The sequence below is a fragment of the Haliotis rubra genome, unplaced genomic scaffold (genome assembly GCF_003918875.1).
Source record: "Haliotis rubra isolate DU_JTF1 unplaced genomic scaffold, ASM391887v1 Scf110, whole genome shotgun sequence".
NCBI classification, from domain to species: domain Eukaryota; kingdom Metazoa; phylum Mollusca; class Gastropoda; order Lepetellida; family Haliotidae; genus Haliotis; species Haliotis rubra.
In genome coordinates, this window is record NW_025765004.1 from 544111 (window position 1) to 565228 (window position 21118).

Here is a 21118-nt window from a genome sequence, read left to right on the forward strand (position 1 = left end):
AGGGAGCAGCTGTATAGTGTTGTGGTTGTGTTACAGTGTCAACTCGTGTGATCTGGGGTCCAGGGTGCAGCTGTATAGTGTTGTGGTTGTGTTACAGTGTCAACTCCTGTATGTTGGGGTCCATGGAGCAGCTGTGTAGTGTTGTGGTTGTGTTACAGTGTCAGCTCCTGTGTGTTGGGGGTCCAGGGTGCAGCTGTATAGTGTTGTGGTTGTGTTACAGTGTCAGCTCCTGTGTGTTGGGGTCCAGGGTGCAGCTGTGTAGTGTTGTGGTTGTGTTACAGTGTCAACTCCTGTGTGTTGGGGTCCATGGAGCAGCTGTATAGTGTTGTGGTTGTGTTACAGTGTCAACTCCTGTGTGTTGGGGTCCAGGGAGCAGCTGTGTAGTGGTTCTGTTACAGTGTCAACTCCTGTGTGTTGGGGTCCATGGAGCAGCTGTATAGTGTTGTGGTTGTGTTACAGTGTCAACTCCTGTGTGTTGGGGTCCAGGGAGCAGCTGTGTAGTGTTGTGGTTGTGTTACAGTGTCAGCTCGTGTGATCTGGTGTCCAGGGTGCAGCTGTATAGTGTTGTGGTTGTGTTACAGTGTCAACTCCTGTGTGTTGGGGTCCAGGGAGCAGCTGTGTATTGATGAGAAAGTCAGCAAGGAAACAAACAACACATCTAAGGTAACAGTAGAACAACATTGTGAACAACATAGTGGGTTCAATATCTTCAATATCCTGCCCTCTGTCCATCTACCTGTAGGTTTGTCTGGAATATCCTGACCTCTGACCACCTACCTGTAGTTTTGTCTGGTATATCCTGCCCTCTGTTCACCTACCTGTAGGTTTGTCTGGTATATCCTGCCCTCTGTCCACCTACCTGTAGTTTTGTCTGGTATATCCTGACCTCTGACCACCTACCTGTAGTTTTGTCTGGTATATCCTGCCCTCTGTTCACCTACCTGTAGGTTTGTCTGGTATATCCTGCCCTCTGTCCACCTACCTGTAGTTTTGTCTGGTATATCCTGACCTCTGACCACCTACCTGTAGTTTTGTCTGGTATATCCTGACCTCTGACCACCTACCTGTAGGTTTGTCTGGAATATCCTGCCCTCTGTTCACCTGCCTGTAGGTTTGTCTGGTATATCCTGACCTCTGTCCACCTACCTGTAGTTTTGTCTGGTATATCCTGCCCTCTGTTCACCTACCTGTAGGTTTGTCTGGAATATCCTGACCTCTGTTCACCTACCTGTAGTTTTGTCTGGAATATCCTGACCTCTGTCCACCTACCTGTAGGTTTGTCTGGAATATCCTGCCCTCTGTCAACCTACCTGTAGTTTTGTCTGGAATATCCTGCCCTCTGTCAACCTACCTGTAGTTTGGTCTGGAATATCCTGCCCTCTGTCCACCTACCTGTAGTTTTGTCTGAAATATCCTGACCTCTGTCCACCTACCTGTAGTTTTGTCTGGTATATCCTGCCCTCTGTTCACCTACCTGTAGGTTTGTCTGGAATATCCTGACCTCTGTCCACCTATCTGTAGTTTTGTCTGGTATATCCTGACCTCTGTCCACCTACCTGTAGTTTTGTCTGGAATATCCTGACCTCTGTCCACCTACCTGTAGTTTTGTCTGGTATATCCTGACCTCTGTCCACCTACCTGTAGGTTTGTCTGGAATATCCTGACCTCTGACCACCTACCTGTAGTTTTGTCTGGTATATCCTGCCCTCTGTTCACCACCTACCTGTAGGTTTGTCTGGTATATCCTGCCCTCTGTCCACCTACCTGTAGTTTTGTCTGGTATATCCTGACCTCTGACCACCTACCTGTAGTTTTGTCTGGTATATCCTGCCCTCTGTTCACCTACCTGTAGGTTTGTCTGGTATATGACCCTGCCCTCTGTCCCCTCTGTCCACCTACCTGTAGTTTTGTCTGGTATATCCTATCTCTGCCCTCTGTCCACCTACCTGTAGTTTTGTCTGGTATATCCTGACCTCTGACCACCTACCTGTAGTTTTGTCTGGAATATCCTGACCTCTGTCCACCTACCTGTAGTTTTGTCTGGTATATCCTGACCTCTGTCCACCTACCTGTAGGTTTGTCTGGAATATCCTGACCTCTGACCACCTACCTGTAGGTTTGTCTGGTATATCCTGCCCTCTGTTCACCTACCTGTAGGTTTGTCTGGTATATCCTGCCCTCTGTCCACCTACCTGTAGTTTTGTCTGGTATATCCTGACCTCTGACCACCTACCTGTAGTTTTGTCTGGTATATCCTGCCCTCTGTTCACCTACCTGTAGGTTTGTCTGGAATATCCTGCCCTCTGTCCAGCTACCTGTAGTTTTGTCTGAAATATCCTGACCTCTGTCCACCTACCTGTAGTTTTGTCTGGAATATCCTGACCTCTGTCCACCTACCTGTAGTTTTGTCTGGAATATCCTGACCTCTGTCAACCTACCTGTAGTTTTGTCTGGAATATCCTGACCTCTGTTCACCTACCTGTAGTTTTGTCTGGAATATCCTGACCTCTGTCCACCTACCTGTAGTTTTGTCTGGAATATCCTGACCTCTGTCCACCTACCTGTAGTTTTGTCTGGAATATCCTGACCTCTGTCCACCTACCTGTAGTTTTGTCTGGAATATCCTGACCTCTGTCCACCTACCTGTAGTTTTGTCTGGAATATCCTGACCTCTGTCAACCTACCTGTAGTTTTGTCTGGAATATCCTGACCTCTGTTCACCTACCTGTAGTTTTGTCTGGAATATTCTGACCTCTGTCCACCTACCTGTAGTTTTGTCTGGAATTTCCTGACCTCTGTTCACCTACCTGTAGTTTTGTCTGGAATATCCTGACCTCTGTCCACCTACCTGTAGTTTTGTCTGGAATATCCTGACCTCTGTCCACCTACCTGTAGTTTTGTCTGGAATATCCTGACCTCTGTCCACCTACCTGTAGGTTTGTCTGGAATATCCTGACCTCTGACCACCTACCTGTAGTTGTCCCCGGCCGCAATGCGAAACGAGGAACTATGTATTCAGTGGCATCCGTCCGTACATACGTACGTCCCGATCCAATGTCTTCAAATTTGGTGACGACCTACATTGGGGGGTTACGCAGACACCAGTTGGTTTTGGTGACCTTGACCTTATTTGAAGGTCACCATGGCATTTTGACGACTTTTCAAACTTTTGTTAACGCGATGTCTCAAGAACTGTTGTACCAAATGTCTTCAAATATGGTGATAGCCTACCTTGGGAGATCAAGCAGACACCAGTCGGTTTTTGTGACCTTGACCTTCATTTCAAGGTCACCACAACACTTTGACCACTTTTCAACCTCTTGTTAACGCGATATCTCATGCACTGTTGTACCCAATATCTTCAAATTTGGTGACAGCCTACATGGGGGATTACGCAGACACCATTTGATTTGGGTGACCTTGACCTTATCTTCAAGGTCATCACGACAATTTGACCACTTTTCAAACTTATGTAAACACGATATCTCATAAAGCATTGCATCCAGTGTCTTCAATTATGTTGACAGCCTACATTGGGTGATTATGCAGGCACCAGTCATTTCTTGTATGTGACCCAAAACAAAAGTAGTAAATATGTTATAAATATTTCGTTCTTCTGGACATTGACACATTAGTGGCAAACACTTGTTTTGTCTGGAATATCCTGACATTTATCAACCTTCTCTTTGGTACTTGTCAAAAATGATCATTTGGTGTGTAAGGCTCTTCTACAACTTGTAAATCAGGATGATGTTCCTTCTCGTACAAATGACATACTTGTAGTGTTTTGCTAGGTTCCTCTGTTTGTTGTGTTCTGTAGGTGCTCATGTGCAGGGCCAAGGTGCAGGCAAGAAGATGCCATTACTACAATGTGCTGGATGGTGAGTATACATCATCCCCATTCAGTAATACCCTCACTGGCACCACTCTTTATTGCCCGAACACGTTTTGCAGGGTATTATTTTGGACTCAATCTGTCCATGCAAATTTATCATTTCCAGAGCAGAACATAAAAACCATTCAATATTTCTTCACCAAACTTTGCACATAGATAGGTGGTGAACTGGTGCCTTTTGGTAGTCTGGGATTTCTGAATATAATATGTTTTGCATTTCCATGGCAACAACTTTGACTTGACTAAAATTGGTGTTGGTTCCCCTTTCCAGAGTAGAACTTTAAAATGTTTCTTCACCAAACTTGGTACATAGATAGATCTGGTGGTGGACTGGTGCCTTTTGGTAGTTTTGGATTTCTGAAGAAAAAAAAAGATTTTGCATTTCCATGGCAACAAGTGTTACTTTCACTGAAATTAGTGGTAGTGCTCCTTTCTGGAGCAGGGCGTAGATTTGCGAAGCTCTCATAGCTCTAAAGTAGTCGTAAGTGCCATACATTAACATTAACTTAAGACTATCTTTGCGCTAAGAGGGCTTTGAAAATCTAGGCCCAGAATTTTAAATCCTTTCAATAATCCCCTTCCACTTTGTTGGTATTCAAGAACCTAATGATATAATTTAACATTACCACTCTATTTCCAGTATCAACATCATTGATGTACATCAAACCATGGAAGCACTCAGGCAGCCTGTTGTTCATACAAGCATGCTAGTATATGAATAGTTGACATGTATATATGTTTTCGTTGGATTAATGTGAAGGACAATGTAACATTTGATATAGTCATAACTAGTTGACATATTTATGAAGAGTATTTTACCATTGCGGCGCATATTGATGACTCTGACTTCTTGTTCCTCTGTTAGTTGGGATGCTTTAAAGAACAAATAAACTTTATTTTTCCTTATCCTGACTCATGCTCTTTTGCTTGTCTCCTTCCTCTTGCGAATATAGTGGAACACTTGTATCTCCCTAATTGAAGTTCCCTTCAATGTAAAATCACTAATTAGTACACCACGAGTTACCTCCCTTCCACAAGCACGGGAACGAGGGCGCCACCTCTACCCATGTGCCTCACTCTCTCCTTCTTCGCCCAGTGAGCTGGACGTGAGAGCGCCTGTGTCTCCCGACACACTATATCCTTTGATTATATTTAGTTAGTTACCTCGTATAGACATCTATAGAGGTTTAGCTAGTATTCTTCAACAATTATATATTGATATTTGAAAGTCGTGTTTCTACTGTTTATTCACGGGACCGTGTGGTTTCAGTGGATTACGCGTTGATAAAAATTCTGTACTGTTGCACATTACGTTTTATTCTGCTGCTGATCTGCATTTAATATGCCCTAGCTGTACTGCGCCATGTTTCAGGTTATTCCGTTGCAGTTCGCGGTACTAATTTATCCAATTCTGCCTTTAATAAATAATTACTGCGTTTGAGGCAGCAGCAGCGAAGGTCGGCGTGTATGCAGAGTCTAGCCATGACTGATACACCTGAAGCCCCTCGCCAGTCTACTGCTGTTGGTCGACCCCCCTCCCGTCTGGTGTTCCGCTAGAGTGGTGGAGAGGCGTGGGACGTAGTCCGCCGCCTCCAAGAAGCGTCCTGCTTCCCCAGACATCCCATCATCGCAGCCGAAGACTAGAGGGTTTTCTACTGCATCTCAACGCGACCTCTGAGGGGAAATCAACGAAGTCTACTTGAACTTTCTCAGCCGAGATTGTTCCCGTCGCAGATTTGGGCCTGTATGATGATCAGCTGATCATCATACCTGATGTACATCAAAAGAATGACCGATGTCGACAACAGTGATGTCAGCGCAGATCAACACTAGGACTTTCTCAACCGAGATTGTTCCAGCCACTGAACTGGGCCTCTACGATGATCAGCCGATCATCATCCCCGACGTACGTCACAAGAAGCGACCGGAGACAGCTACAGTGACATCAGCAGAGATCGCCATGCAGCCTGAGGTCTCTACACTGACGTCAGACGACTTCCCTGAGGGCCCCGGCGCTAACATCGCAGAGAGGGCACCGACTAATTCGTCGCAGACCATCCCAGATGAACTGTTGCGGCAAATCATGATCATGATGGAGGGCCACTACAGACTGGAGAAGCAGCCAGCCCAAGGCCTGAGCCTTCGCAGAGGTTCCAACGCATGACGACACCCCAGAGGCACCCCCATCAGCGTAGCAGCCACGAAGCCACAGCCGGCGAAGGAAGTCGCAGACCACCTCGACGAAGGACCCAGATGTACAGCCCAGCGAAGGTCTTCGCAAGGCGGATAGATCATCACCTTCCTCGGCTTCATCCTTAGATGCGGACTCAGACCATCAGACCTCACGGAAGCCTTCGCTGAAGGTCAAATCGCCGTTCCCCAGGACCAGGCAGAGGAAGCTGCGAAGGCCTTCAGCGAAGGACACCTGACTACACAAGAGCCGGCTGAAGCTATCAACATTCTCCTCACAGGTCTCGAGAAGGTCAACCCATAGGCGCAGATCACCAACACGATCCGGCGCCGTTCACCGCGCCGATCTCCTCGTACATCACCACGTCGATCGTCTCACAGGTCACCACACAAGTCTGCACACAAGTCTACAGTCAGGTCTCCCGGCGTCACCCGACATAGAGATAGAAATACACAGTCCACCATCAGAAGAGCATCAACCTCTCATCAGCGATGCTGGGATAGAAAATGATGGAGGCATCATTTTCTCAGACGCTGAGATACGATATTGGATGGTAAACAACCTACATCTCTCTTCACCTTCCAAGAGTGGCAGCTTCAAGCAGACATACCTGATAAAGGAAGACGCAGAGGCAGACGCCATCACCTTACCTCCGATCGACTCGATTGCTGCGGTGCCACAGTATGTGGACACAGCCTACCATAAAGCCATAACAGTTCAAACGCCAGAGGCGTATGTTCTTGGCCTTAATAGATCTAGAACGATCAATGAGATTCTTATCACCAGATTTTCGTGACACGACTTCTGAAGATGATAGGATGATCTACTCGGCTCTATTTATGCAGAACCAGCAAGAACCACACCCTGTATGAAGCTAGCGCCATATATTGATCGGATTCTAAACACTTCGCTAAGGAAGTCCCAGGCCACCTCCCCGAAGGAGCTAGAGCCTCACCAGTTACAAGGGACGCCACGGAGGAGAAGGCGCTTCACCGAATCCCCCACATATTGCTGAGTGCGGCGTAAAACAAAACACTCACTCACTCACTCCTGTTGAACACAGAGGTCGATTCGCTGAAGCAAGCGCTCATATATTATATATATACTGATCGGGCTCTGACTTCGATACCTTCGCGAAGGTGAAGGCTAAGTGGCTCCAAGTCTACCTCACACAGAAAATCTAGAATGGATACTCGAGAGCTTGGCGAAGTCTCCGGCGCCCACCGAGGAAATCTCCTCCAAGGTCTCCATATATTAGCCACTCGTCATATATAGCTACTTCGTCAGTCCGTTCAAAGACATCGCTTAAGTTGTCTATCAACTGTATGCTATATGCCGTCTATAAGCCTACGCGAAGACAATTGCACAGGCTATTTACAACACAGAACGTCGCTATATTAATTGGTCAACGACGTTTCATAGATCTTCACAGAAATCAACCTTTCCGTATAGATTGCTAGAATATGCAATCCCCGACTACTGATCACGATTATCTACATGCGTGACCATTACGCAGATCTGCAGACAATTCAATATCGAAATTGAACAGCAGCCTTGTTACAGCGAAAGTATAACTCATAATCGTCAAAGTTTCTGAGAAGAAATATGTACAACAAGTTCAGCTTTAATTCTACAATTATGACGATACATTCATGTATACAGTCTACAAGCTGACAACTTGCAAGTTTATTGTACCTTTTATATAAGGAAGTCGGAATTATATTCGAAACTGAAGTTACATTCGACAGCCAGGAAAATAACCTACCCAGCATTAATATTACAGAGCGAGGTATTTGGCCGGAGGTTTCGCGTTTACCTTTAACCCTCAAACACGTGGTCACTTTCGGGTAACCGAGGGAAGCTACGGTGAAGACCGACGATTGTGCTAATATCAACGACGGCAAGATTTTATACAAGGTTTTTCCTGCTACACCGGTGACATCACAGCGCTGGGTATTCTACAGAATCAAAATGCCTTGTTCTGATTGGACCACGTTGGACATCGACCTCACGAGAGGTCGATCTTAGTTCACAGTTCAAGACTTACGTTACAAATGACAACTATATATCAGTGATCGAGCAAGCCTCCTTACAGTCCAGTTAATCTGAACCTTCATGATTGGGCTGCTTTCTTCAGGTTAGAGACCTCCCCTGTCAAGTTAGGGACGAGGCACACGCGGCAGTCAGGCAATTTTACATAAAGTTCAACGAGGACAGACACACCTGGTTGTGCACCTACATCGTCAAGGACTTCGAGGCGAATAACCTAGACGACGTGGATACAAGTGGATCTAAATCCACAGCCGCCTCAGACTACAGCTGAATTTCATAATCAAGCTACTAACACAACTAGATGGTTAGTAAACATACTTAAACTTTCTGATTGGAGAATTAAAACGGAAGTTTCACCCTCCAACTTGGGGATCTGAATATAAGTTCCAACACCTCACAAGTGAGGTTTATGAACACGCCTGGATGACATACTTGGACTCCATGATCACGATGATTCTATCACGATGGCCAGCAAGAGCACTGTATATTTATCTCCACCGAACCAAACAGAAGGGAATAATGCAACAGATTATTTCCTCTATCCTCAACTTACGCAGAATGAAATCTCACGTACTATATCTCCGTTTGGATCAGAACTGTCATACTACGTGCATACAAGACGGATGGACCCAATCCGACCCTCCATGAGCTTTTAATACTCATGATATTAGAGCGCTAACTTCTACAATTGATCTACACAATGTTAATTGAAATAATGGAGGGTTTATTTTCTGGAGATCCGATATGGTGGTTGCCAACCATTATCTGAGAGATATCATCACCGAGGGCGTCTCAGGTATCCACCAATTGATCCCATGGTCCTCGCGACAACAGTTGACAGTTCCTCGGAGAAGATAAGTCAATCTTACAGATTTCTACTTATCTTATAACAGTACTAAATAGCTACATGCTATATATAATTTGCTTAAGTTCTTTTATCATCACAGTACTATGATTATTACATCATACAATATATAAGTTAACAACTCTACAGAGTTGGTTATTATATATTTACCTTAACTTAATTATATCTTAAGCATAGTACTATACTCAGATTGTAAAATATATAAGCTAACAAACTCTACAGAGTTTGGGCTATTATATAGGTAGCTTAAGCTTATTTATATCTTAAGCTCAGTACTATGTTTATATCATATAAGTATATTAGCTAACAAACTCTAAAAAGAGTTTTGCTATTTGGCTTAAGTCTCATCATATCTTAAGCAATATGGTTACATTATAACATGTATTAGCTAACAAACTCACGGAGTTTTTTGCTATTATATATATGTAACTTAAGCTTATTCATATCTTAAGAGCAGTACTATGTTTATATCATATAGGTATATTAGCTATCAAAACTCTAAAAGAGTTTTTTGCTATTATATATTTGGCTTAAGTTTCATCATAATTTAAGCTTTATGGTTACATTATAACTTGTATTAGCTAACAAACTCTACGGAGTTTTTGCTATTATATATGTAGCTTAAGTTTTCCTTCAAATCTTAAGCTCAATACTATGGTTATATCATATAAGTATATTAGCTAACAAACTTTACAGAGTTTTTTGCTATTATATATGTAGCTTAAGGTTTCCTTCAAAGCTCAATACTATGTTTATATCATATAAGTATATTAGCTAACAAACTCTCATGGAGTTTTTGCTATTATATATGTAGCTTAAGGTTTCCTTCATAAACTCAATACTAGGTTTATATCATATAAGTATTTTAGCTAACAAACTCTAAAGGGTTTTTGCTATTATACAATTAGCTTAAGTTTCATCATATCTTAAGCAGTATGGTTACATTATAAAATGTATTAGCTAACAAAACTCTACTTAAGTTTTGCTATTATATATATAGCTTAAGTTTAATTATATCTTAAGCTCAGTACTATGGTTATAACATAAAAGTATATTAGTTAATAAACTCTAAGGAGTTTTTTTGCTATATACATTTAGCTTAAGTCTAATCTTATCTTAAGCTTAGTACTATGGTTACATTATAAATCTATAAGCTAATAAACTCTACAGAGTTTTGGCTATTATATATGTAGCTTAAGTTAATTATATCTTAAGCACAGTACTATACTCATATTGTAAAAATATATTAGCTAACAAACTCTACACAGTTTTGCTATTATATATGTAGCTAAAGCTTATTCATATCTTAAGCTCAGCACTATGTCTATATCATATAAGTACATTAACTAACAAACTCTAAAAAGAGTTTTGCTATTATATAATTAGCTTAAGTTTAATCATATCTTAAGCTTAGTACTATGTTTATATTTTAAAGTAATTTAGCTAACAAACTCTAAGGAGTTTATACTAGCATATTAACAAGCTTAAGTCTATTAGTCTTAAGCATTGTATTAATGTTATATATACTTTATCATAATAAGTACATTGTAATAACCTTTATATGGCAGCTGATAAGTTAGCAGCAGGAATTCATCAGTTCAGTGCCTTATGAAGTTCCCATAGGGTTATTACAATCATCACAGTTCAAATCACTAATTATTTAAATCCAAAGTATTATATATTCCCACCTCCGCTCTGTAGGATTCTACAAGTAGAGCATGAGTCAGGATAAGGAAAATATGTAATTTTTGGAATAAAATTGATATTTTATACTTATCCTGACTCATGAGGTCAGCCCTCCCATCCTCCCCAAATAACACTTTGGATTTCCCTGTAAATTCAAATGTTGGGCTCAGTATATGAGGAGAGAGTGAGGCACATGGGTAGAGGTGGCGCCCTCGTTCCCGCGCTTGTGGAAGGGAGGTAACTCGTGGTGTACTAATTAGTGATTTTACATTGAAGGGAACTTCAATTAGGGAGATACAAGTGTTCCACTATGTTCGCAAGAGGAAGGAGACAAGCAAAAGAGCATGAGTCAGGATAAGTATAAAATATCAATTTTACTCAAAAAATTACATGTTTTTTTGTACTCTTTAACTATTACATATGAAAGATTTGTGGTTAGACTTATGCGGACCACAAAATTCATTCTTAAAAAACTTGTGGTTAATTAATACCGAGCGATTGAAAGTTGCCAAAAAGTTGCCTGCTTCACTCTCGCCCGCCAACGAAACCAGAGACAGGTTACGTAACTCTGTCGCCAGAGCACTGCAGTGACGTCATATGAGGAACGATTTTCAGTTAGTTGTATAGAAAGTGTGTAGCAAGCTCATCATTTTGATGATTTCTCGACATCAACGACGACATGCCGAATCGCTGCTTTGTCGTCAATTGCTCCTAGGGGTCGGGCAATGGTGTCACCATGCACAGATTTCCACAGGACCCCGCAGTTCGTGCTAAATGGGTTATGTTTGTGAGTGCGAAGCGAGCGTTGTGGAAGCCTGAAACGATATCATACTTGTGTTCAGATCGCTTCACGGAAGTTAAAGAATCAAAACTACTTACTAGTTGTAGTAAAATATATATATGATTGATGACCATAAAGATTTTCCTCGGAAGCGAGGTTGTGGTCGAAGTAACAATAATAGTATTATATTGACACCCACCTCGCTGCCACGAGAGAAATTGTTATGTTATAAGCTATGTCATGCAAAATCCTATTGGCCATCAATCAAATACATATTTTACTACCAGTAGAAAGTAGTTTTGATTTTGTAAGTCGGTGAAAACAAACCTAAATAGCATTTATCCTCAGACTGGCTGGTGTTCGCAACAGGAAGCCGTCATTTTTTAAAATCGTAAAGTGACGGGCTGAAGTTTGTTAGAATTAATGAGATTATGGTTTGTTTTCATCAAGTTAGAAAATCAAAACTACTTTCTACTCGTAGTTAAATATGTATTGGAATCATAACCAGTGTAGGAAAGATAGCCCGTCCCAACGTCCGAGACGGGTGAATTTTGTGGAGGACGGGTTAAAAAAATATCTAGTCCGTCCTCATGTCGGGTCAATTTTAGCAAACCAATGACAAATATATAATGATTATAACCTTTTTGAATATTTACTGCCGAAGGTGTTTTATTTATATTTGGAGGACAGGCTAGATTTTGGCAGGACTGGTAAAAAAATTGACCTGCCAGTCCTGTGGACAGGCTAGATTTTCTACATCTTTCCTACACTGTCATAACGAAAAGGATTTTGCATGACACAACTTATAACATAACGATTTCTTGCACGGAAGCGAGGTGGGGGTCGAAGTCACAATACTGCGCGATAAATGTCTTGCTACATTCACATGGTTAACGTCCACTCACAAGTATGTAGATACTAGTCAATGTACGTCTATATGTTTGGTCTTATGATCCTAATTAGTTTGTTATCATAGTTGTATGCATTTTGAAACTTAATAAAAAGCAGACGATCTGCTGATACTTATAGTGAATTTATGACAGAACTGTAATATCTACATATTTTATAGTTTGCCAATGTGAATCATAATTCGCACACACACCCTAGTGTATGCTGTCTGTCTCATTACACTTCACGGCGAAAACAGTGATTCTGTTGAATGCTACGACAAATGAATAAAAACAAAATGCAAATATGTTAAAATTAAAACAGATTAAAGTTATAGGTACAATGTCAGGCTATTACTGTGTTCGAGGAATGTATCCATCAATATCCACAAAAACGAGTGATATGCCATTCATCTGCAGCTGTTCCAAGTGATGTGTCTTTTAACAGTTTAATATACGAAAAAGTGATAAACCTTTTCAGGTATTTCACATTGGTGTATAGTCTCATTGGTCGCCCAAGATAGCACACCTGGCAACTAATTGCATAATGTCCGCCTTTCTTTAAAAACAGTAATTTAGTTAGCCAATAATGGGCAAGCAATCAATGTATTGCCGGTTAATCCTTTGAAAGAAGGACGTTGTTTTTACGCAGACACCGACACGACAGAGTGTATTCAGTATAGATTAGTAAATCTACATACATAAACACTACCTTTTGACAAATCCGCTGTGTAAGATAAAAGTAATTAGTCAATCAACGTGTTATCGGTTAATCCTTTGATCGATGTTTATAATGTTGAATATTTACTCCAGACACAAGAAATGCCAAATGGGATCCTTTGTTGGGTAATCTAAGTGTGTTACCACTAATTATACCTGTTATAAATTCATTAACTGACCATCAAGTGAATGATGACAAATAACATGTGTAGGTTTATACCACCTAACACGGGTTACAACAAGGGAGTATTAATTACTGTATTGCATGTGAAAACTTATGGGCCGACACTGTTTTGAGAATACAAACAGATTTTTACATGACATGATTAAATATCGAGGTAAATAAACACAGTAATGGGATCAATTTGGATCATTCATTATACAAATAAGGCCTAACAACACCAAGCGATTTTGACAGAAGCGTCTATGAAAACAAGTTGTAACTCGGGAACTAGGCAAAGCAGGAGACAAAATTAAATGACAGTAGATTGTGAGAACATATAACTTTCATTTTCCACAACAGTTGTCACGATTTCAGGTTCATACAAACCTGTAAACAAGATAATTTACCCCCTGAAATGTAGATGAATTCTGCATCGGCCCTCATATCTATTCCTCATATGATGTCACAGAGACGCCCCGCTCTGATTGGTTGAAATTTCGTTTGCGGGTGAGAATTGTGCACTGTTGTCAAAAAGGTCGATTTAAGTTAATTAAAGACCGAAGTGAGTAGTTTTAATGACAGGGTTTCATTTATAGCGATGCCAGTTAGTGATTTATGTATTTGTACCCCCTAGAGTATATGTGATCTTTAAGTAAAAAATAAGAAACTCCTCGTCAGCTTTGGTTAAGAATGTAAAAATCAAGTAAGAGAAGACAGTGAGAGCGGAAGACAGACAAGTCTTTGGAAGTGTCAACTGTCTGCCTTTTTTTTTCAGATATGAAAAAAAACAGTGAAACACGTCAGATTTTGGGCTCTGTTGTGGACATTGAAGACTTGGTATCCAAGGGAAAGAAAAACAAGTGAGCACACACCTCATTTGTATGTATCAATTCATCACTATGAGGACTGTGACCAAAGTCAAAATACCTAGTCAGTGTTAGAAATACTGAAACAGCTTCCTCAGCCATATGGTTGTCCAAGGTTGGGTAGTCAGGTGTATGGGTGACTACTCTCGGGTAGTCAGGTGTATAGGTGACTACTCTCGGGTAGTCAGGTGTATAGGTGACTTCTCTCGGGTAGTCAGGTATATGGGTGACTTCTCTCGGGTAGTCAGGTGTATGGGTGACTACTCTCGGGTAGTCAGGTGTATGGGTGACTACTCTCGGGTAGTCAGGTGTATAGGTGACTACTCTCGGGTAGTCAGGTGTATAGGTGACTACTCTCAGGTAGTCAGGCGTATAGGTGACTTCTCTCGGATAGTCAGGTGTAGTCAGGTGTATGGGTGACTACCTCGGGTAGTCAGGTGTATGGGTGACTACTCTCGGGTAGTCAGGTGTATAGGTGACTACTCTCGGGTAGTCAGGTGTATAGGTGACTACTCTCAGGTAGTCAGGCGTATAGGTGACTTCTCTCGGATAGTCAGGTGTATGGGTGACTACTCTCGGGTGTATGGGTGACTACTCTCGGGTAGTCTGGTGTATGGGTGACTACTCTCGGGTAGTCAGGTGTATGGGTGACTACTCTCGGGTAGTCAGGTGTATGGGTGACTACTCTCAGGTAGTCACTTGTACATGCACATGATGGGCCATCTGTTTTGCATACATGTTATGTCCTCTACTCATGGAGGGAAGAAGGGGAAGTTAACTTAGCTAAACAGGGCTCAGCTGTAAAGCGACAATGTCAGAAATACTGTAGTGTTATTGTCGTAGGGCCATTGTCAAGCCTCGGACCAGCCTCTGTTTTGGCTAGTTGTAATTGCAGGTTTATGTAAAAAATATCCTTAGATATATCTGTGTTCTTTTGAAACCTAAGTTTTGCGATGGAACATCTAATTGAAAGCACACCTTGCTTCAAACGTGTTGCTTGTTGTCAATTGGTCTTATTTTGCATTGTGACTTATCGGGCTGACACTTGGATGGAGACATCTGGCTCACAGGGAGAAAATGGAAGTACATAGATAATCAAGTAATTACCATGGACTGTCCCCTCATGTGAAGGGCATGAACATAACAAACATCGAGGGTACATCAGCCCATGTCCCCCTCGAGACCAGTGAACAAAGTATTTATCTTACCAAACACCTCAATGGTAAGTTTGAATCACGGGTCTCGGATCATAGTATAGAGTACCAGACAACAAGACGACAAGAAAAACAAATTTAGAGTTATCTCCCTTCCATCAATTTACATTCGCGAAACATCAGTAATTCCCATACATCATAAGTGATTCAATGTTATTCGAGATAAAGCATTACTACTACAAGTACCAAATGAGTTCGGCATTCCCAGCGGGGTACATAGAAAATGTTACTCGCTTGTAAGCGGGGTACATTGAAAAAAATAGAAGAGCGCTCAGCCAATCAGAAAACGACGTTTATGTGTGAGGCAAGATAGTATCTATGTGTGTGTGGTGTATGTTACTGTTGCTTGCAGATGACATTTGTAGATGATGGAGATGGGGTCATGATTGGGAAATTGCTCACTCCCAATGTTTTGATAAATGAATTCGATGCAACTCTTCACTACAGAGAGAACCCAGCAAGAATTGGCTACATCTGAAGATGGTTGTTGTGTACTATGTTTTATCAGTCCAGTGTTTGCCAGCACCCTGGCTGTTTTAACTAAGGAGATACACATCCAAAGCTGAGTTTTAATTTGCAGCATGAGGTGTAAAGTCATCTTAAATGCAGTCAAATCTGCAGGTAAACTGTGAAGAAAATGGTTCTGGAAGCTAACATTGCAAGTTTTGAGTTCAGACTGGTGCAGCGCAGTTTACAGACAGACAGACAGTTTACACTGGTCATTGTGGTGCAGATTGGATTGGAGTGCCAGATTTCAAACTTGCCCCAAATACTACTTGAAATACGAACATTAGCTGACCCCCCTGTTCTGTATTTTCAGATTGTGTCCATATTACATGGCCAGAGAGTTGAAGTCAGATGCTGACATCATCTTCATGCCCTACAACTATCTGCTGGATCCGAAAGTAAGCCTTGAAGTTTATTGCTTATCTTCCTGAAAGTTGTGATGGAATTGATTGTACAACAAGCAGATGACATTTGTCTTTTCTGTCCTAAGTCCTGGAAAATGTGTGTATTGATAGTTGTGCTGCGTGTATTTAGTCCAGGAGAAAGTGTGTACTGATAGTTGTGCTGCGTGTAGTTAGTCCAGGAGAAAGTGTGTTGATAGTTGTGCTGCGTGTATTTAGTCCAGGAGAAAGTGTGTGTTGATAGTTGTGCTGCGTGTAGTTAGTCCAGGAGAAAGTGTGTACTGATAGTTGTGCTGTGTGTATTTAGTCCAGGACAAAGTGTGTACTGATAGTTGTGCTGCGTGTATTTAGTACAGAAGAAAGTGTGTACTGATAGTTGTGCTGCGTGTATGTAGTTCAGGAGAAAGTGTGTACTGATAGTTGTGCTGCGTGTATTTAGTCCAGGAGAAAGTGTGTACTGATAGTTGTGCTGCATGTATTTAGTCCAGGAGAAAGTGTGTACTGATAGTTGTGAGAAAGCTGTGATAGTTATAGTTAGTCCAGGAGAAAGTGTGTACTGATAGTTGTGCTGCGTGTATTTAGTCCAGGAGAAAGTGTGTACTGATAGTTGTGCTGTGTGTATTTAGTCCAGGAGAAAGTGTGTACTGATAGTTGTGCTGCGTGTATTTAGTCCAGGAGAAAGTGTGTACTGATAGTTGTATTGGTATTTAGTCCAGGAGAAAGTGTGTACTGATAGTTGTGCTGTGTGTATTTAGTCCAGGAGAAAGTGTGTTCTGATAGTTGTGCTGCGTGTGTATTTAGTCCAGGAGAAAGTGTGTACTGATAGTTGTGCTGTGTGTATTTAGTCCAGGAGAAAGTGTGTACTGATAGTTGTGCTGCGTGTATTTAGTCCAGGAGAAAGTGTGTACTGATAGTTGTGCTGTGTGTATTTAGTCCAGGAGAAAGTGTGTACTGATAGTTGTGCTGTGTGTATTTAGTCCAGGAGAAAGTGTGTACTGATAGTTGTGCTGTGTGTATTTAGTCCAGGAGAAAGTGTGTACTGATAGTTGTGCTGTGTGTATTTAGTCCAGGAGAAAGTGTGTACTGATAGTTGTGCTGCGTGTATTTAGTCCAGGAGAAAGTGTGTACTGATAGTTGTGCTGTGTGTATTTAGTCCAGGAGAAAGTGTGTACTGATAGTTGTGCTGCGTGTATTTAGTCCAGGAGAAAGTGTGTACTGATAGTTGTGCTGTGTAGTTGTTGTAGTCCAGGAGAAAGTGTGTACTGATAGTTGTGCTGCTGTGTATTTAGTCCAGGAGAAAGTGTGTACTGATAGTTGTGCTGCGTGTGTTTAGTCCAGGAGAAAGTGTGTACTGATAGTTGTGCTGCTGGTATTTAGTCCAGGAGAAAGTGTGTACTGATAGTTGTGCTGCGTGTATTTAGTCCAGGAGAAAGTGTACTGATAGTTGTGCTGTGTGTATTTAGTTGTGCTGATAGTTGTGTATTTAGTCCAGGGCAAAGTGTGTACTGATAGTTGTGCTGCATGTATTTAGTCCAGGAGAAAGTGTGTGTGTACTGATAGTTGTGTACTGATAGTTGTGCTGCGTGTATTTAGTCCAGGAGAAAGTGTGTACTGATAGTTGTGCTGCGTGTATTTAGTCCAGGAGAAAGTGTGTACTGATAGTTGTGCTGCGTGTATTTAGTCCAGGAGAAAGTGTGTACTGATAGTTGTGCTGTGTGTATTTAGTCCAGGAGAAAGTGTGTACTGATAGTTGTGCTGCGTGTATTTAGTCCAGGAGAAAGTCTGTGTTGACAGTTGTCTTGTTTGTCTTTAATCCAGGAGAAAGTGTGTGTTGACAATTGTCTCGTTTGTCTTTAGTCCAGGAGAAAGTGTGTGTTGACAATTGTCTTGTTTGTCTTTAATCCAGGAGAAAGTCTGTGTTGACAATTGTCTCGTTTGTCTTTAGTCCAGGAGAAAGTGTGTTGACAATTGTCTTGTTTGTCTTTAGTCCAGGAGAAAGTCTGTGTTGACAATTGTCTTGTTTGTCTTTAGTCCAGGAGAAAGTGTGTACAGACAATTGTCTTGTTTGTCTTTAGTCCAGGAGAAAGTGTGTACAGACAATTGTCTTGTTTGTCTTTAGTCCAGGAGAAAGTGTGTACAGACAATTGTCTTGTTTGTCTTTAGTCCAGGAGAAAGTGTGTACAGACAATTGTCTTGTTTGTCTTTAGTCCAGGAGAAAGTCTGTGTTGACAATTGTCTTGTTTGTCTTTAGTCCAGGAGAAAGTCTGTGTTGACAATTGTCTTGTTTGTCTTTAGTCCAGGAGAAAGTGTGTGTTGACAATTGTCTTGTTTTTCTTTAGTCCAGGAGAAAGTCTGTGTTGACAATTGTCTTGTTTGTCTTAAGTCCAGAACAAAGTGTGTGTTGACAATTGTCTTGTTTGTCTTTAGTCCAGGAGAGCTCATGGAGTGGAACTACAAGGCAACATAATCATCTTCGATGAAGCACACAATTTGGTAAGTTTATAAATATCTAAACCATTGCCATATACTATTTGTCTGGCATCTATCAGCATTTCCCTTTGGAACCCACAGGACCTTTGATACTGAAACTTTGCATGCTTGTTCCCAGAAATGTCAACTGATATTCAAGAGGTACTTATCCAGTTTCCATGTGGACGATCTGTTTAGTACCGTAACTCAGGTATATATTTCTAGAATATAATGGGTATTGGTATACAGAAGTCAATGCAGTATTGCAAGTTTTTGCCTATGTTTTAACCATGTGTCTCTAACCATATTCTTAAGTTTTTCAAAATGCATGGGAGCCTAAGGATAGGGAATGCAGTTCTGATTCTCGTCAAGCCGTAGTCACAGGAACTTTCAGAACATGTAGTGTGGACAGTAGTATGTAGTACTGTTACCTCCCTTGCAGCAGTTTTGGGGGAAGAAACAGCCTTTAGCAATTGTTTCATTCTGCTCCACATTCCCCAGACGTGAAGGAGGTCACACCATGAGACCAGTAGTACCACCAAACAGAACACCACATGCCACAAGCTGACATGCAGGGTCAGGTCTCCCTTGACGAGATCATCAGCTGTTATCTATTCACATGCTTCCTATAAGGACACTTGAGATTATGATTCTACTGAATCTAAGCTTGTGAGTTTTGAGGATGCATCGTCTGTATTTGATAAGCTCAGCCCACCTGTTTGCATTCAACCAGCTCCAATTCACAGAGCCTGAACCACTGGAGGAGACATTTCATAGCTCCCATACTTTTCTTCTGTCACGACTCTTCAGCAGACAAATGTCTCTCTAAGGCTGATGCAGTAAGTAGCCTAAAACAAGTTGTTGAAGACTCACCCATAAGATGAATGTCTACCTGAACAGAATCAAGGAGATGGATTCTAGGAAATGACACATAATGTATGTTGGAGCATACACTAACTGGTTTTACTGCAGGAATCTGGCTTGTGAAGAACCTGCCATTCATGAAGAACATCGGTAATAGTCCATGGAACTTGAGACTGATTAAGAGCATTTGTTCAGTGTTTTAGAAAGCATCCTCAAGATGCTGGGAGAGTTGCTTGCTGACCAAGTTTCATTCACCTCCCAAGTTGTGGTCTTTCAGAGATGTCCATATTTAATCACAAGCCGAATTCAGTCGTCAGCCTGTAGGACTTGGGACGTCCAGTCTAATGCTCTCAAGCGAACCTTCGAGAAAAGCCGGGATTAGAGGAAAGCTCCTAAAAGAAGACATTATCACTACAAGATTCTTTCATGTTAGAAATGTGCAAGGACCAGTCATTGCAAACTTTTCCTCACAAACACAAGATACCAGTGAACTCCAATGGCATGGCGGCAGAAGCAAACCCATGTTAAGGGCAAGAGACTCTGACAATAGCTGCTCCCAAACAGGCTTGCTTTACTCCTCTCAGTCCTACTTGCTGATGCGGCTTAAAGCCACATTTACTCACTCACTTATCTTTGGATCTCAAAACCAGATTAGGGGCGGTGGGGTAGCCTAGTGGTTAAAGCATTGGCTCGTCACGCCGAAGACCCGGGTTAGAATCCCCACATGGGTACAATGTGTGAAGCCCATTTCTGGTGTCCCCCGCCGTGATGTTGCTGGAATATTGCTAAAAACGGCGTAAAATCAAACTCAGTCAGTCAGTCAAAACCAGATTATCAATCCTGAAGAAACTGATGCTAGTGCCAGGACCAGTGGAAGGTCATCGACAATTGGAAGCGTGACATCACAGGTTACTTCTGAACTTACAACTTATATTAACACCCAGCAGTCTTTACACTGTTTTTAATCTCCTGAGAGCACAGTGGATTATCCCCAGCAACGTGTTTTGCAGGGGTATAAAAATTGACTCTGTTCGTCCGTGCACATTCGTTTTTCCGGAGCAGAACATAAAAAAGGTTCTATATTTCTTCACCACATTTGGAACATAGGTCTTGAGGTGTACTGGTGCCTTTTGGTAGTTTAGGATTTCTGAATAAGATATTTTTTGCATTTCCATGGCAACAAGTTTGACTTCGACTGAAATTGGTGGTAGTGCTCTTTTCCGGAGCAGAACTTTAAAACCGTTCAATATTTCTTCACCAAACTTGGCACATAGATAGGTCTGGTGCTGAACTGGTCTTTTTAACAGTTTTGGATTTCCGAATGAAATATTTTTTTGTGTGTGTTTCCATGGCAATAAATTTGACTTCGTCTGAAATTGGTGCTTGTGCTCCTTTCTGGACCAGAACATGCCAACCTTTCAGTACTCTCCTTCCACTTTGCTATATACATGCCAAAACATTTGATATAGTCATATCCAGATGACATGTTCGTGAAGAGTATTTTGCCATCGCGGGATATTGATGACTTTGTCTTCTTGTTGACTTCAACAATACAGA

At 41.7% G+C, this 21118-nt stretch overlaps 1 protein-coding gene across 1 annotated transcript in view; it reads left to right on the forward strand.

Annotated features, from left to right (window-relative positions):
• Nucleotides 1-21118, forward strand: part of LOC124286454 (regulator of telomere elongation helicase 1-like) — a 148641-nt gene that overhangs the window by 14581 nt on the left and 112942 nt on the right. Inside the window, 5 exon segments of the mRNA XM_046722835.1 lie at nt 582-663; nt 3821-3881; nt 14016-14100; nt 16141-16225; nt 18656-18721. Coding sequence (XP_046578791.1) covers nt 582-663; nt 3821-3881; nt 14016-14100; nt 16141-16225; nt 18656-18721 — 379 coding nt within the window.